Consider the following 17,660-nt stretch of genomic DNA (forward strand, 5'->3'; position numbering starts at 1 on the left):
AATTGGGGGGGGGGGGGGGGTCAGCCCAACTGCACACAATATATCATAATAATGAACCAGTACCAGACCCCCTCAGAAAAGCTGTAATCAAATTCTTGTTGCCCAATAGGGCGTAGGAGCCAAGAAAATTAATATAAGGAGCGTGTGCGCACTCCAGAATAGGCAAAACTACTATTACAACCAGTCAGGTGTCTTTCTCCACCAGCTTGATATAAAACCAGCGTGTGCAGCCCAACTCGTGCCCAAATCCTACCAAATGCAAGCCCAATGGGCGCGCGTCACGCTGCACGCGCTGGCCGGGTGGTTAGCGGCTTCACGAGCGCTTCGGGCGATTAGGGAGAGCCCACGCGCCACCTACTAAGCGGGGGACCCGCTAGAAACAAGGAAAACGACTGCACTGCGGTCCGGTACTGTGCGCGCTGAAGCGCGACCCTGAGTGAGCAAGCACAGAGATCGGAGCTCTGAAATTGAGCGCAGGAGCGCTCGTTAAGAAAATGCCGCACCCGGCGGCCCCCACACCAGAGAAAGGTAGATAACAGCGCGTGGAGCGCTCGCAAACAAACAGTGAGTAAACAGAGAAACTACAAATGTGTAATAATAGGCAAACATTAACCCTTTAATTGCTGCCGACGGCCAACGGTCGTCACGAGCGCTACCTCCCCGGTGCTGCGCACGACCGTTGGCCGTCTGGTCAGCATTCGTTCTCCGAACGTTCAGCACTGGGCGCTGAACGTTCGACGCTGGGAACGGGTTAATATAGCAAAGCAATGTCAAGTATAAGCGCAAAGCGCTAGAATCATACCACATAAAGCAACATGCCAAGTAGGATTAAATAAGAAATAAAGAGTTGAGCACTTATCTCTTGCTGTGAGCAGCGAAGAAAGAGGAGGCTGGGACTGTTACCAGGGCTCTTATAAGGGCTAAGGATGTGTGGCTAAGGCTAAGCATCATGGACAATGTAGTTTTTTCATGTTGAGCTCTGTGTTTATTGGCTGCTGTGATTTTAACAGTAAAGAAAGAGAAGCATAATCCGAAGCCTCTTGTCCTGTAATATAATCACTTAAATACACTCTGCTTTGTGCTGCACGCGACCCCCAGTAAATTCAAGCAAACACAGTCACCGATGCAATGGCTTGCGCTGCGAGCAGCTCTCTGTAAATTCAAACAAACACAGTAACTGCAGATTTCCTCACAAGTTAAATAAAAGTTTCTCACCGCAAGACGCTCAGACTGTCATGATGCACCACACAGTAATTTATTCACTGACTATCGCTGCCCACTGAAAACGATAGTTCTCTCCAATGGCTGTTGGCTTCTAAGTTTGAAGTCTGTAAAACTTTGCTTGCCTACCAACCTCTGCTTACTTTTTAAATGTAACGCCTCACATGAGTGCCGGTTTCCCTCATCACACGTCGCTGGTGACAATTCCCAAGCACCAGTTGTTGCTGGCAATTCAACTCAGTAGGGTGACTCGCGACTGTAGTAAGGCCAGCAGGGCAGGAGTGACATTCCTGGACCTTCATCCTTGCCTCGATTCGAGGTGTGTATCATCACATTATTTAACAATACAAACCGGGGCAGGTTTTTGCCCCCGAACAGCATGTGTCAACAGTAAACACCGGGGCTCGATCACTGCTCCTGAACACACTTCTTAAGGTGTAAATCTTTTCAGTGTCCCACACTGATACGTGGTGGGTACTCCACACCGGGGCCTGATCCTTGCCCCCGATTAACAGTCAACACTGGGGCCCGATTATTTACCCCCCGAACATACTTCAACTATTCACCCTGGGACTAGTAATTTTGCCCTTGATAAGCACAGCTGGATCTGACACGTTTGGGTACAGGGGTGACCAATGGCAGGGTCACTGGTGGGGTTCAGGTGCCAAACAGCCTTGCATACATGCTTTTAAAAATGCTATTCACCTTCAGACTTCAAAGGGATACATTTTACTGTTTCCATCAAGTTTCTGTTAGGTTGTTTTTAATTTCCTTCAAGTTGCACACATGGATTCTTCTTCAAAATCATCGCCAAATGTAATCTGAAGGAAGTCCGGACTTCTAGGGTAGATTAGTTACGTTATTTTATTAAGTTGATACATGAAGAAATGAGGAAAACCCCACCAGGAGCAGCCACCCTGCTGCTCAGCCCATTCCCAACTGACACTCACAGACATCCATCTAACATTCCACGCCACACTCATTCTGGTTGAGCAGCAGGTAAACATAAGTTACAACAGATGCCTATCCGAATGAATCTAAGTGGTTCGCACACATGTGGCAATTGGAATTCTCTGCCATGATTGTGTGTTTCCACCCATTTTATCCCCTCCAGTTAGCATAGAATGAAATCTAGGATATATAAATTATGCATGTGTTGTTGAGATTTTTTGTCATTGTAAACATTTGGCAGCATGATTTTTGGGGTGCCCACAAAGGAAAGTAATAATGCTTGGAGAGTAGAGATCCCTGTGGGGAGTACCTCAATGTCGCCTTGGGTTGCAAGAGATACAAAAATAACCAAGCCACTCTTGGACCGATTTGACCTGAACTGGATTGGCAAGCTGGAAAGATCAACTTGAACCCCTCCAGATAGCTATTAGAGGTGGCCCATGTCTTTTGTAAACAAATCACCCCAAAATGCTTCACATATTTAAGCTAGTTCACATCATTGAATTTTCGCTGCAAGGCCCGCAACATTCCAACTTAGTTGTTTAAAACATTGCAATGTGTAGTAATTGGGTCTACTTGTACAGGCTCACTGGGTTCCTCAACAGAGCTGCATGTTAGATTGTGCTGGCTAAGCCAATCACAAGAGTCCAAGGGACAAATGGGAGCAAATCTGTTAAAAATATTCAGTTCAAAAGGATCCATAACTCCTCTGTGTTATCTAGGAGGGTGCTGACTGGCTTTGTACATAACCTGCCAATTCTGGCCTGTAAAAATAACTCGACGCCAGTGCCAATTTGTAGGTGCTTTTGTTCAGACTAATAAATGCAAGAACATGTGCAACAACATGCGGTCTATTGAAGTTAATGATCACACAATCTCCAGAGAAGGTTTTCATATAATTACCAACCAATTTGACTCTTCTCGCCATGTTAATCTAATACCCTGTATATACTGCCAGGGAGGAATAAGAAACCAACCAGTGAGTAACTTTGTTTTTTAAGCTGTGTATGGCTCTCAGCAGTGTTATTCTGTAGCGGTGGCACATTGCCTAGCACCACCATATAGGGAGTTGCCTTAGGGGGAAGGTTAATAGTAGCCTCAGGGAGAAATGTGAGCATCAAGTTCCATTAGCAAGGAGCATGTCCTTTTCTGTTAACCCTTGCAAAGTTGGTTGTGGGCGAATTACATTTGCTCCCCTGTCCTGTAAAATTCCCATCTTCTCTCCATTGGTCTTAAGATCTGAATACCAGGGTTGAATGCCTGATTAGGTAATAAACCTGACGCCTCCCCCAACTGCCCTCATGGGAGATCCTTCTTTCTCAACTCGTCACGAGCCGCCACCTTGCCTATCGGTGGCTGAACAGTATAACTCAGGGCAGACCTTGCTTTGTCTTCGGCCAGTTGTTCAATAGTCCCAAGATGAATGAGGATGGCCTCTAAGTGATTTTTCATTAGGTTTTCAATTTTCAGTTCAAAGTTATCCAAATGCCCTGAATTCATAAGAGCACCCAGAGATTCCAGGTTACGAGGAGGATAGGTAATAGTGTGCTTTGTTCCGAGGCCAACCATCTCTCTTTTTTTAGTGTCAGCTCCTGTAACGTGAATAGGTTTGAGGAGAACAAGTGGATTATTGCCCGAGTCTGTGTAATACCTGTGTCTGCTCCTGTAACGTGAATAGGTTTGAGGAGAACAAGTGGATTATTGCCCGAGTCTGTGTAATACCTGTGTCTGCTCCTGTAACGTGAATAGGTTTGAGGAGAACGAGTGGGTTATTGCCCGAGTCTATGTAATACCTGTAATAACAGGTGCGCTAGTGAGATCCAACTCTATAGTGCCCTCACAGCAATCAGTAGTGACAGTTATTTTAGCATTATCGATAGTAGAGGTTGACAGATGCTTGGTATTTTTATAACTATCATGGTCAGGTAAGGCAAATTCTCTTCGGCTTTAAACATCTCTTCATTGAGTGGCCCCATTGCAGATGGCAAGTAAGATAAGATGGAGGACTTATCTTGAGCATATTTTGAGATAGCCCCCTCTTTCCCCGATGAGAGTTCGGGCGGGGCTGTTTTCTTCTGTTTGCCCATCATGTGGGACTCTTAATGACCTGTCCAAAACAAACCAAATGAAAGAGGGGGAGCCTGGTCTGGGCTTGTCCGGTGCATGGATGGCCTGGTTTCTTGCCTGGGCCCGAACCCGGGCGCATCCCACATGCCGCAGTGACAATGCGTGCCATAAGTGCTGCAGGCCTGTAGCCCCTCCTCCTGGGCAGCACAATGCTCTCCGGAGGTTGAAGTTCCCCCTACAGCTCCTCCAGCATGCGGCAGGCACCAGATTCCATTCCTGAGAACGAGAAGACTTTTGCTCAAACACCAGCTTATTCATTTGACAAAATTGAATGATCCTTGGTGAAATGCATTATCTTTCTGTTTCCAAGTTTCCTATTTCTTTCAAAATTTGGTAGTGGCAAGCAGGAATTCAATTTGCAGGCTTGTGCAATACAAGAAAATGCATTCTCTTACAAATTGAGAAATGGTGATAGCTGGACATGTAGAGCACTTTCAGGCAGTGGACGTCTGAGGAATAAACTATACACAGAAACACAGTGCAGAGTGTGTTTGTACTTGGTGGTGCAGTGCATAGGAAGTTAATAGAGGGGTAGATTCAGGGCCCCCTACTTGGGAAATATCATCATTGATATAGGATATCATAATAAGAAAGCTAAAAAAAAGGTAATAAATTACAAGAGTCGGGACCTCGCTTTTGAAGGAAACAATAAAAAATCTGGGCAAGAAATGTAAAGAAATTATTGGTCATGAATATTGATGATTTATTTTTCTTTTCAGAAATTCAACCTTCATCCTTGCAGAGATGAAAAGCAAATGACCTTACATCACGGAACATGAAGTAAAAGAAGTGAGAATGGTCGTGTTTCAAGTTCACCTGTTCACGAACAAAATATTGGTTGGTAACGAAATACTTAACTGGACCTCAACAGAAAAAGCTAATTCAAGAAAGCAAAGGAATAGAAAAAAATAAATTACATTCAGCAGATGCCTATATTTTATTTTATCATTTCTGTTTTCCCATCAGAAACGAAACACTTGTAAAAATCTCAGGAGAACTGTACCAGATGAAACGAATTTATAAAGCCAGTTTAAGAAAACCCACATTCATGCACAAATTACATAGTTGTATCAGAGTGGTTTTCAGAACTGAAATATTGGGTTACAGCAATAGTCCTATTGACGGTATCCTAAGGCAGCACACACGCTAATGAACAAAGTTTCCCACATTGAAAGAGAAGTTCATGCTAATTACAAATCACTTAACTAGGAGCCAAAAGTATATCATTGAATTGAAGAGAGGAAAGAATATTTTTTTTACGACAGAACTAAAGAATATGACAGGGAACATAACATGTGTAAAGAAGGACGACATATGAGACTTAAAATGCATGACCTATTCTTCAGAACCACTTAATCCTGTTTGAAGTGTCCTGAGACTTGTGGTACTAAATCATCTTCAAACTAGATCTGGTGTAAAGGGCGACCACAACTGCTGCTTTCTACAATGGGGAGGAAGAAGAAGACTCTGCATGATTATGCGGCGGAGTTCACCGACTTGGTAGTCAAAAGGCACCTGATAGAGCTTAAGGAGACAGGTGAAACATCGGTTATAGAGACCCTGTACTGTAAATCCTGCGAGTTGCCCATGAGAGTGAGGAGGGACCGGATTCTTGAGCATCTTGCGTCTGGAAGGCATTACAGAAATCGGCGACTTATAAAACAACATGGGAGCCAGGGCTCTGTTATGTTGTAAGTACCAGTTTCATGTCTATGTATGTATGTGTGAGGGGATGGGTGGTTGGAGATGAACACCATGGTTAACAAGCGCAGTCAAAGCCAGTCAATTTGACGTGTGTATACAGACCTACAACATGCTCAAATGCGGAAAAACTTAACACATGCAGGCATAAATGCAGACCAAGCAACATATCTGCAGACAACAATGTGCACACAGACCAATCCCTGTACAGCGACACAGGAGCAATAAGAGGTGGGATTGGGGCACAGCCTTTTGAATGGGAATACTTTCCTCCGAAGAGAGCGATATTGGGTAGTCGACTGAGGCGCCAGTTGGTCAGGAGGAAGCAGGCGAGAATATTGACAAAGAATGGAGCTATTAATCAAGTGGAGAACCAAACCGTGTGTTAAACCAGGGCTTGATGGAAAGGTATGAGCGGTAGACTACTGGGAAAGTATCTGGGTGGCCCAGACACCCATGTCTTCAAACCAGTTGACATGGGCTCACAGATAGTCCTATGTAACAGAGAAGTTGCTAGGAAGGACTCTCTAAGGCACATATTGAGAGATATAGTGATGAACAGACAGGAAGCGGGATGGACTGTGTGTGGATGTGGTTGATGGTTTCTTGTCCACTTACATTTAGGTTCTGTGCTAATTAAATCAATGTTTATTCGGAGGAACAATTATTGTGTATGCCCACGCAATCTTTGGCCTCTACTTGGAGTAAACACTTCTTGAGGGCGATTAATTAATTCAGTATTCATATCTCATCACTCTTGCTCTTTTTGAAACAACAACCTGCTGCTAATAATGCAATTCTTTCTGTATGGCCATCTTGTCATTGGCCTCTTGCTACTTTCATACAAATGTGCCACTGCATTTCAGTACTGTCCTTTTTTTAATACAAAAATTACAAAACAGTTAGGTTTGACAAATATTTCCGTCAAGACAGAACACCGTATATCTCATGACCTTTCCCCTAAAAAATCATTGTGCAAACATTGGTTATTGGAAGATGCCAGGGTTACAAATGCCAGAGAATACTGCTTGGTTAAATGAAAGCATTGGACAAAACCATGTTGTGCAGTTTCCACGGAGCAAGTTGACTAGATATGTATTTATTTTCATGTTCCTGCTTTCAACCAAATATAATTTGCAGCAGGCCAACAGTTAAAACAGCAAAAATCCTCGCCTCTTTGTCCTTAATAGAATTGAAAATTCTCATCGCGAATGCTAGAAATTGTTTTACTCTGTGCGTGCACCTTAAACTGAAACTTAAAAAGAAAATGTTCATGTCTTTGTATGTTTTGTGGTGTCTACACATGCAAGGTTAGAAAGCCATAGCTAAAGAACCACAGGTTTAATAATGAGTTAGACAGTGATTCCTATGGTTTTGTGAAAAATATTCTACTAATTCAGGATACATAAATGTTTGCCCAAATTGAATAATGACACCAGAAGCACGCACTGTCTTGAGTCGTACTTGAAATATTTGATCAAAAATAAGTCCCAAAAATATTAAGTAACGTGCAGTGCACATGATTTGTGAAAGCTATGACTAAGTTGTGAAACAACGATCCAACTCGGACAAATGCATATTAGCTGGTACATGTAAGCATTAGTCGGGGCAGAGGTATAGTGGCTAATTGTGCATATTTTTCATTTCTGTGACCACCCAAGGTTCAAGTTTGTTGACGTTTTGACGCCCAAATTCAGTTGAAAGTGAGGTCTCCAAGAAAGATGCACCTGATTTTCAATTTGTTTTTATACCAACATAACAGGCAATCAAAAGGGTGGCCCAGTCTGCGAAATAATTCTTGCAGGAGCACGGAGTTTGGATCATTTCATCCACTTTTCTCTATAGTGTGCTTTTCATTCACTATCTATAATTGCAATTTGTGGGGATTAATCACCCCACTGTGCCCTAACGTGCCTACTTCACTTTGACTTCCATCATCAAATGATAGCATGTTATGTTTGTCTGTAAATAAGTTAGGATGAAGACTCTATTTTCAATTAAACTTTTCTTTTAAACATTCAAAATACATTGAGTAGTACTTATTTTTTGTTTTCGGGTTCAATAGCATTGATTGAGAAAAGAATGTTAATTTCTTGTTGTTTCCACATAGTTCGATTTTTTTATAGAGAAATTTAATAAACAAATCTGCAGGTTTCCTCCTAAAAAAAAAAAAAAAATTCAAATTGAAAAGTAGTTTAAAGAAAGCATTACAATATACAAGAATCCTAATATTTGTATGCACATTTAAGTTTTATCCATGCTTACCTTGAAAACCAACCCACTTCATGCGGATGTCTTTAAAGTCTATAATAACTTGGGGCTGCTATTTGCCTGTAAAGTCAGAATAACTTAGGGCTGCTACTTGCCTGTATATATTATGTTTGTTCCAATAGCCTGCCGCTTGTATCAAAGCATGATTATGACCAGAATTACATAGGGGTAGCGTCACAATTCTTAAGGAAAGGCTGTAGGTATTCTAGTTGTGAAGGACTAGACGCTGTGAAAGTCTGTAAAAGTTCATTTATGTTTGCCCAAAGAAAGGGCAACTCACCTTACAGACCATATTGGCTCTCTTGACTTAACAGTAAGCTTGAAAGGAGGCAAGTACCTCTTTAAGAGCCAAGCAAAGACATCCAGGAGAACATTAAAAGGGTATTCTCACTGCAAGAATAAAAAATAGCAAGTAGGTAATTAACACAACTGACATGCATTCAGTTGATGGATAATCTTTCCACTGAATCAAGAATCGAAGACCGTCTTGAAACATCTGAGAGTCACAGATTTCTTGAACCTCATGTTCTGGTTGTTCCGATGTCATGGTTGATTGATTGTTCAGATACAGATCATTACCATCTGGCTTTAGTTGATAAGAATGAGGAAAAAATGAATCTTCAAAGTAAGATGTAACTTTAGAGAAAGGACAAAGGACGAAACTGATAAGTAAAAACAAATGGACAAAATGGTATAGTCGGGATTCGATTGGCAGAAAATGAACTGGAAGGAAACAAGTGGACAGCCAACCATTAGCTTCAGGGACAAAAGGATAAGAAGTTGATTTGCAGCATGATCATTAATTTTTAGTTTAGAACGGCGTCAGCTTTCAGTAACCATTTGTTTTCATACATTGGCTCACATGATAAGTAGGTGTGGGAAACAAAGGATCAATATGTGGAGATGGTAAAACTGTTCAAATGAAAACCTTGCTTATAGATAAAAGGTGAAACCTTGGTAGCACAGTGAGTTGTATTGTTATAAAAAAAAAGGTCTGCTATTGGTTAATAGGAAGCCCAACTATCTTGAGTTACTTTATAGTAACATCGTGTATATTTTACCAAATTTTGATTAGTTTACTGTTTGTCCATCTGACTGAGGATGATAACAAGAGCTTCAATTTCTAAGGCTTTACACAGAAGCTTCCAAAAACGTGAAAGATATTGTGATCCTCTTTCAGAAATAATGGTTGAAGTAATCCTCGAAGGCGAAAAATGTCTGTCCCGGTCAAAATATACTGAGCCATTTCTTCTGCTTTAGACAACTTTGGTAAAGGAGAAAAATTGACTATCTTTGAAAAAGTGTCTAATGTAACTGTTGGCTTGCTATCTCTTAATTTATGTTGTGGTAGTGGCCGGTCCGGGATCAAGGATCATGCTGTCCTCATAAGTAAATGATGCAATATGTCCCTAAGGATTAAATTCAGAACAGCATTTCAAACATACAGTCAATAAATAAGGAAGGAAAGACTGACTCAAAAAAGTGAGTTCAAGGTCAAAAATGTAGAAAAACCATGAAGGTTTATTACACTATTGAAGGCAATCCAAAGACAATTTAAGGCTCATTTAGTTCAATAAATCAGTAATAAGGCATATAAATAATTTGCCATGAAGACATTTAAAAAATGAAAATAGATGCAGAGATGAAGAGCAAAATCTGTACAAAAAAAACTACTAAGTCCAGGTTATGCAACAAATCAACTGAAAATTGAGTAGAATTCCTTGAGGCTTATAAAGGAGACTTAAAGTTCTGTCTCACCCCTAACTTTGAGGGTCTTGTATTCCATTTTATAGCATAGAAAACAATGACAACTGAAATGTCAACATGGCTCGAGTAAAAGTATTGACATATTAAATTACATTTAAGTACTAAAAACATCATATCACGCTACCATCCTAACACTATTTCACTACATGAATATTGATTCACCCTTTCTGACCTATTGTCATCTGGAGGTGTCAGAACAAACTAGCTACATGAACAATAAAAAAGTCATAACTAAATACATACAATACTGTGTGCTGGCAGAAAGAGCCTTGGAAAGTTTCTAAAGGCTTCCTCCACAGAGTTCTTCGAGGACAATATGTCATACAAAATAAACATTACACGTTTTGCTATGTGTGGTGTCAGTGAGAAATATAAAAACATAGTGAATAGGATTAGATCGGCAGCCATGTTTTACAAGATGGATCAAGGCCTAGTTGAGGTCTAGTTAAACAAAGGCTATGAAATACACCGATAAATATCCTAGCACTTGTGTTTCAATTGCAAATAACACATATTAATATACATTTATTTTTTTGATTAGAGAAAACTCCAACATAACCATTATTACATTATAAAATCTATAGAACTCCTATGCCACGGTTCAAGATTTACTGGTGATGGTTGCAAATAAATAAAAGGCTTGAAGTGTGAACATTTATATTGGGCACAAATAGGGCAGGCAATTACTTATTCTTGAACATCAGAATCTTCAGTTTTCCACCAAAAACTTAAATTAAATCTATTGTATCCTTAGCCCCTCAAAGACCAGAAATTTCAGAATCATGACTCGTCATGCATAGTTGCTGGCCTTTTGGTGGAACAATAAGGGCTTTTTCACTCAAATGTAACTCATTCTGCTGTGTAAGTCTTGAGATGAAGATCATCTAATTCTTGTAGATCCATTTGTTCTTGAGCTATCATAGTTCTTTGTACGTCATACTGAACAATATCATCCACACGAACAGAAGAAATCATAGGAGAGCGATAACTTTGGATAACGATTGTCAAAAGATTCTTGGTACGAGAAATTAAGTAATTGTGAAATTGAACTCCGCAAAGAGAAAAATACCCATCCATATTGCAATTATTTCTGCACTGAAGATTTTGTAAACCCTCCGATTTCGATGATTATTTCAAACAGTTCTCTAGTGAAACTTAGAAGATGTCATCACTCAGTAGAAGCTATTTTCATGGCTAAAAGCTCTCTTCATTGTGTGACAAAACTTGAGAAAAATAAAAGATAGGATGTTCTTGTCCATCATCATCTTGTCTTTGTAACAACATTGCCCTTACAACTCCTTCTAGGGCATCTGTTTCCATGATAAATGTCATAGAAATAACATGATGACATAAAATTGATACTTGGATAAACCTCTTTGAGTGTATTAGTTGCCCTTTGAACTTGGCCATGCCAGCTAAAATCTCTCTTCATTTTTTTCTAGAACATGAGTGATGTTACTGGCTATTTCTGCAAAGTTCTTTATACATTTATGATACAAATTTGCACATCTAAGACAGTCTTGAGACTGCTTTATGTAAGTAGGTGAAGGACATTCCAAAATAGATGATAACTTCTTTTGATCCTTGAAAAGGCTAGAAGCATTCAGTCTGAATCCAAGATACTCCCTCTCTCCCTTCTCTGATTCACCCTTTGCACGTATTTAAGACAATTAATGTTGTTAAAGAGTTGATAACAGTATGTTTACAAGTTCTTGATGTTCTTCAAGAGTCTTAGGAGAACACCAAAATATCATCCAGATAAAGCACGCAAACTGGCTCAGAACACCAGAAAATATTGAATCCATAAAGCGTTGAAAAATAGCAGGAGCATTGCACAAGCCTAAAAGCATTACACAATATTTAAAATGTTCATATGTAGTGTGGAAAGTCGATTTCCACCCATTGCTCACTTTTATACAGAGAAGGTAATCAGTGTGAAAGAAATTTGATTTCCAGGAAAGATCATAGAAGTTAAATAGCTCAAACTATCAAGCCTTAATTGGACAACCCTTAGCCCGTTCTATTGCACAGTGTAAACAGTCCAGTGTTATCTTCAGTTGTGCTGAGCGCCATTCTTCCTACCCACCCTAAACCCATCGCAGAACAGTTACTTATCTTCAGATGTGCCCACAGCCACCTAATTCAGAACAGTACTCCATAGAGCGGCATTAACAAGAAGTCACATGTAGCAAGTCATGAGAGTATTTCAATTAGTAATACAAGAATGCTTCTATAAAAGATCTGTTGTACTCATTAAATCTTTATTTGATCATTCAGGAACATTTCATCAATGGAAATACAAGCAACATGGTTTGCTCTTCAAAAAGATTTTCTTCAGGGCTGTAAATTAAAAAAACAAAATATCCCTTAATTCAATAGTAAAAACAAATCTGTATATACAACAACACTACACAATTTAAAAAGAGGCACAATAAGCGTGTCCTAATTATATCCACACACTGCATGACCAAACCTCAGTCACCGCAGTAATAAAAAAAAACACTCCACTCAACAAAAAATCCTCCTGTTATTTTGCAAGTCTTTTTGTATTGTTCTAGTGACATGATATAATGGGGTTCTGTCCAATAAGTAATGTATGAAATCTAATGAAAATGGCAGAAAAGTGGCAAACGGAACACTGAGATAAATGTACAGCTCTAATTAACTACACAATAGCAGTTCTCCTACATCTTACACATTTACTCCAGTATGATACGATGCCATGAGAGCCATTGGTTATAAAAATGGATCTTCTCTTATTAAACCAAATTAAGAAACGGCATACTATATATTTCTACCTGTATCTGCAATAGTTCTTTCTACATGCTGTCTCAATGCATATTGTTGGGCTCCGTTAAACCTACACATTATAGTTGATACTAACCATAACGGGAGTATCAAATCGTCATGAGTCAAGTTCTTGAGTATAAAGTGCTTGCGTCTGTAAAATAAAAAAAATAATACCCAGCCAGCATATGGCACGTCTACAATCCCACATAGTTATCCATATCATGAGCAATTCTCAAACAGTCACAGCCCCTGTGAAGCTGTCCCAGCTATCTACCATTTTATACGTTTTTGTCTGAAATGTATTGTTTGCCAGGAGATCAAATAAAGCAATACCATTCTTTAACATAACTTCCCATGTTGTGTCTCCTCCAGTATACAATAAGGGAGAGTAAGACAGTTGGAAAAGAAAGGATTAATTGAGTGCACTCCATTCCCTACTTTAACAAATCCTAATTCAGCTACTTCAACACTGGCCACCTTAATGCACACCACTTTTATGGGGGCATCAGTGCTCACAAACAAACTACAGAGTGTTTCACAATAGTAAGTCCCCAACACTTACTAAAATGAGTAAGGCTAAGAAAATGGGATAAGGTTCCTTATTATGAACACATTTCTGTATATTGCAAGTTAGTATTTAATAGATATAAGTTGAGCGCTAAACACCATATTGGTAAGGCTGAACATGCTTAAATGGACGCCTCGTAAGTCAATCACATCGGCCCATCAACCCTATCCAAGATAAAATCATTTGAATCTGATTGGCACCTTCTCAAAGTCCTGTCAACTAGACAGAAAGATGATAAGAACACTTATTACAAATGGGGGCTACCATCATGTACCCAGGACTACAACCTACAAACCACCCGATTTTTACCATCAACTGTCTTTAAAGAAAAGCATTAGAAACCTGTTCAAAATTGCTACAACCCTCAGCCAGCATATCTACAATTTCAAAGCCTTGAACACATTTAGCAAAGCAAAATACTGCTGTTATCTTGTGAATTCTATAGTGGAGAGAAAAGAAAAGGGGAAAACAACCCACGCAATTGCTCACCAGCACCTGTAGGAACTGAATGCTTGTTGTGGTGAAACATACCTGATATACACATATCAACCAATTACAAGACCGTTACATCACACCTACCTGACTCTCAAACAAATGCATACCTGACTAAGAAAATATAGTAGCCGTCTTGCAGTGGGTCCAAAGTGGGAACCTTACCTTTAAAACAGGGGTTCATCCAAATACCCTCGGGTCCATGTCCTGACCAAATTGTAACTGAACATGCACCTTGTTCATCATTTGAAACCACAACGTGTTATTAGTTTTCTGTCCAAGACCATTACGGTCCACTCATAAGTTGAACTGTAAGCAGGGTAACACCCTTCACTAATAACGGCAGCTGTCTTATATGTATCTACAGAAATCACATTGTCCCATTATTCACTAATTTTAGCATAGTGCTGTTGAACCTTCATACCATAACAATGGCATTCATATGATTATCACCATGTCAATACATATTGCCACCAATGCCACTAAAAGCATATTGGACACTGACCCCCCTCAAACCACGGCACACTCACCCACCCCCGACTCACCGCCACATGCCCAAACCGCCCCCACTTCCAAACCCACTGCCAATCCCCTGGACACGGACTTCCTCCTAACCATTGCCCACTCCCCTCTCCCGGACCCAAGACCCACCATACCTCTTCCTAACCTCTTGACCAGAACAACGACCGACTCCTCACGTCCAATCTATCCCCACTCATCCCAATGATGCCACTCAATCCCACAACCTAATACTCTCTCATTCCACTGACCCTAGTCATACACTGCTCCAGATGAAAGCATTATGCCCTTTCAGCGCACTTACCCAAATGGAGCAGAAAATAGACTCCCTAGCGGCAGATATCCTACACCTACAACAAGACCTTCCCAACTGGATTAAGCCATCTTGCTCACACACTCCGGGTAGCTACACACAACCCCCCCCCCATATGGCGTCTTCCATGGCCCCACTTGGCACAACATGGCCCACCAGCCCTTTGAGGAATCAGGCTCATCGACCTAGCCGAACTCTCCGCCCTATCTCAGAACGAGAAGCAGATGAGATCAACAACTCCTACCTCGCAATAAGCCAGAACACGGCCCCTTTTCAACCCCTGTTATAGTGAGCATTAATAGAATCCCTAGACCTGTCCTCTCACCCAGACCCCCTGCTCTATACACTTCTATACATACAGCACACACCAACACGGAGGCTCCCCGTCCTCTATTCTGCATGCTCCACAACTGTAGATCAGCAGTACAACACACCGCAGATATTGCTGAAGTTATACTCGCGGAAGAAATAGACATGGCACCTCCAGGCCACAATCTCATCAGACACGACAGACCGATCAAAACAGGTGGTGGCCTAGCTGTCATTCACAAAGAAAGAATACAGCTTACCATATTAAAATCCACAGAATACCTGACTCTTGAGTATTTAGGTGTTGAACTTACAGTCAAAGGCACCATGCTCATCAAATTTCACACCATCTACCATCCTCCTGGTTAATGTACCCTTTTCACTGAAGAACTAACCGACCTAATAACTAATTTCTCCCTAACCGACACAGAAGACATGTTCCAGGGTGACCTCAATATCCACTGGAACAACCCAGAAGACACCATTGCCCAGAATCTCTCCAACCTGCTTGAAATTACCATCCTCAAACAACTTTGCAATGAACCAACACACATCAAAGGAGCAACACTGAATACGATCATCACCAAAAATGAACTGGTCTGACCGTTGACTGGTCTGACCACCACCTCATACTGTTTAATATTGACTTGCATGTCAGAAATCAAGCAATCCGATCTTACAAACTAAAGCTTTGGACTAGGAGCATCAAAGGAGTCCTTATAACCGAACTGGAATCCAGGATTCATGCCCATCTACAACCACAGCATTCCAATATGACGACCGATGACCTCACAGCCCACATTTCACAATGACAGAGGTGTTAGCTCAAGTAGCGCCACTCAAACTCAACCATTTGAGATCTATCAAATCTAAATCCTGGTTCAACGTGTGTCTTAATAACTAAGGACGACGACTCAGACAATTGGAAAGGACTTGGGGAGTAAACTCTTCGACTCTTCACCTTGAGCAACTTAGGTCATCCCGGCTGGCATATAAAAAACAAATTTTTAGAAAAAAGGCCACTTTCTTCCGCAGCCAACTAGACCAGGCGGAGAATATTCCTAGAGAATTCTTCAACATTGTTAAAAGTCAAACAAATGGCACACCCCAATAAGAAATAAAAGCCACCAAAGGTCAATGCGAAGAAATCGCCAGCTTCTTTTCAGATAAACGATTCAGAAAAGGGGGTAGTGATGAACAGAGTGTCTGAATTAGGCAGACCACTCTTACCCAGTCCAAAGATCAGGGCTTGATCCATCACCGTTATTTATCTCACTGCACCATCCCAGCTCAGAACCTGGCTATATGCAAATCAGTCTGTCCCTGGCCCAGTGCATCATGGGAACAGGGCAGACTAAACTACCAAGCCAATTCTTCACCAGAAAGGAGACAAGCTACCGGGGACCGGTTTCTGGCATTTCAGCCTTCTTCGGCCCGGCTTGCTTGAATCCTGATGGTGCAGTGAGAAAGGGACTCATGTCTGAGTATACCCTGCCACACCTATAGTGGCCAAAAACGATTCAGAAAAGGGGGTGGTGGTGAACAGAGTGTCTGAATTAGGCAGACCACTCTTACCCAGTCCAAAGATCAGGGCTTGATCCATCACCGTTATTTATCTCACTGCACCATCCCAGCTCAGAACCTGGCTATATGCAAATCAGTCTGTCCCTGGCCCAGTGCATCATGGGAACCCTGATCTTTGGACTGGGTAAGAGTGGTCTGCTTAATTCAGACACTCTGTTCATCACCACCCCCTTTTCTGTATCATTTTTGTCCACCGTAAGCGTGGAAGGGTATACTCAGATGTGAGTCCATAGCTCATTGCACCATCAGGATTCAAGCAAGCCGGGCCGAAGACGGCTGAAATGCCAGAAACCGGTCTCCGGTAGCTTGTTTCCTTCCCAGTATAAGAATTGGCTTAGTAGTTTGGTCTGCCCTGTTCCCATGATGCACTGGGCCAGGGTCAGACTAATTTGCATATAGCCAAGTTCTGAGCTGGGATGGTGCAGTGAGCTAAAAAACGGTGATGGATCAAGCCCTGATCTTTGGACTGGGTAAGAGTGGTCTGCTTAATTCAGACACTCTGTTCATCACCACCCCCTTTTCTGTATCATTTTTGTCCACCATAAGCATGGAAGGGTATACTCAGATGTGAGTCCCTAGCTCATTGCACCATCAGGATTCAAGCAAGCCGGGCCGAAGACGGCTGAAATGCCAGAAACCGGTCTCCGGTAGCTTGTTTCCTTCCCAGTATAAGAATTGGCTTAGTAGTTTGGTCTGCCCTGTTCCCATGATGCACTGGGCCAGGGTCAGACTAATTTGCATATAGCCATGTTCTGAGCTGGGATGGTGCAGTGAGCTAAAAAACGGTGATGGATCAAGCCCTGATCTTTGGACTGGGTAAGAGTGGTCTGCTTAATTCAGACACTCTGTTCATCACCACCCCCTTTTCTGTATCTTTTCAGATAAAGTCACAAAAATGTAACAATCCTTCATCCAAACCTCAAATCCTCCCTCCCTCGCAACCTGCCCCAATTTAACCACTACTGACCAAACAGATCGAAATCATACCATGGACAACCAGGCCAGCTTCAAACTGAAAAATGGCGCTAATTGGTCGAACTTCGAACT

The 17,660-nt window shown here is 41.4% G+C and overlaps 1 protein-coding gene across 1 annotated transcript in view; it reads left to right on the forward strand.

Moving 5' to 3' along the window:
* The window catches only part of LOC147710960 (uncharacterized), a 217,021-nt gene that overhangs the window by 56,901 nt on the left and 142,460 nt on the right, over positions 1 to 17,660 (forward strand). The window contains exon 2 of the mRNA XM_086921746.1: positions 5,019 to 5,990. Within this exon, the coding sequence (XP_086777872.1) occupies positions 5,746 to 5,990 (245 nt within the window). The 5' untranslated portion in view covers positions 5,019 to 5,745. The remainder of the gene's footprint in view (positions 1 to 5,018; positions 5,991 to 17,660) is intronic.

The sequence above is a fragment of the Lissotriton vulgaris genome, chromosome 5 (genome assembly GCF_964263255.1).
Source record: "Lissotriton vulgaris chromosome 5, aLisVul1.2, whole genome shotgun sequence".
NCBI classification, from domain to species: Eukaryota; Metazoa; Chordata; class Amphibia; order Caudata; family Salamandridae; genus Lissotriton; species Lissotriton vulgaris.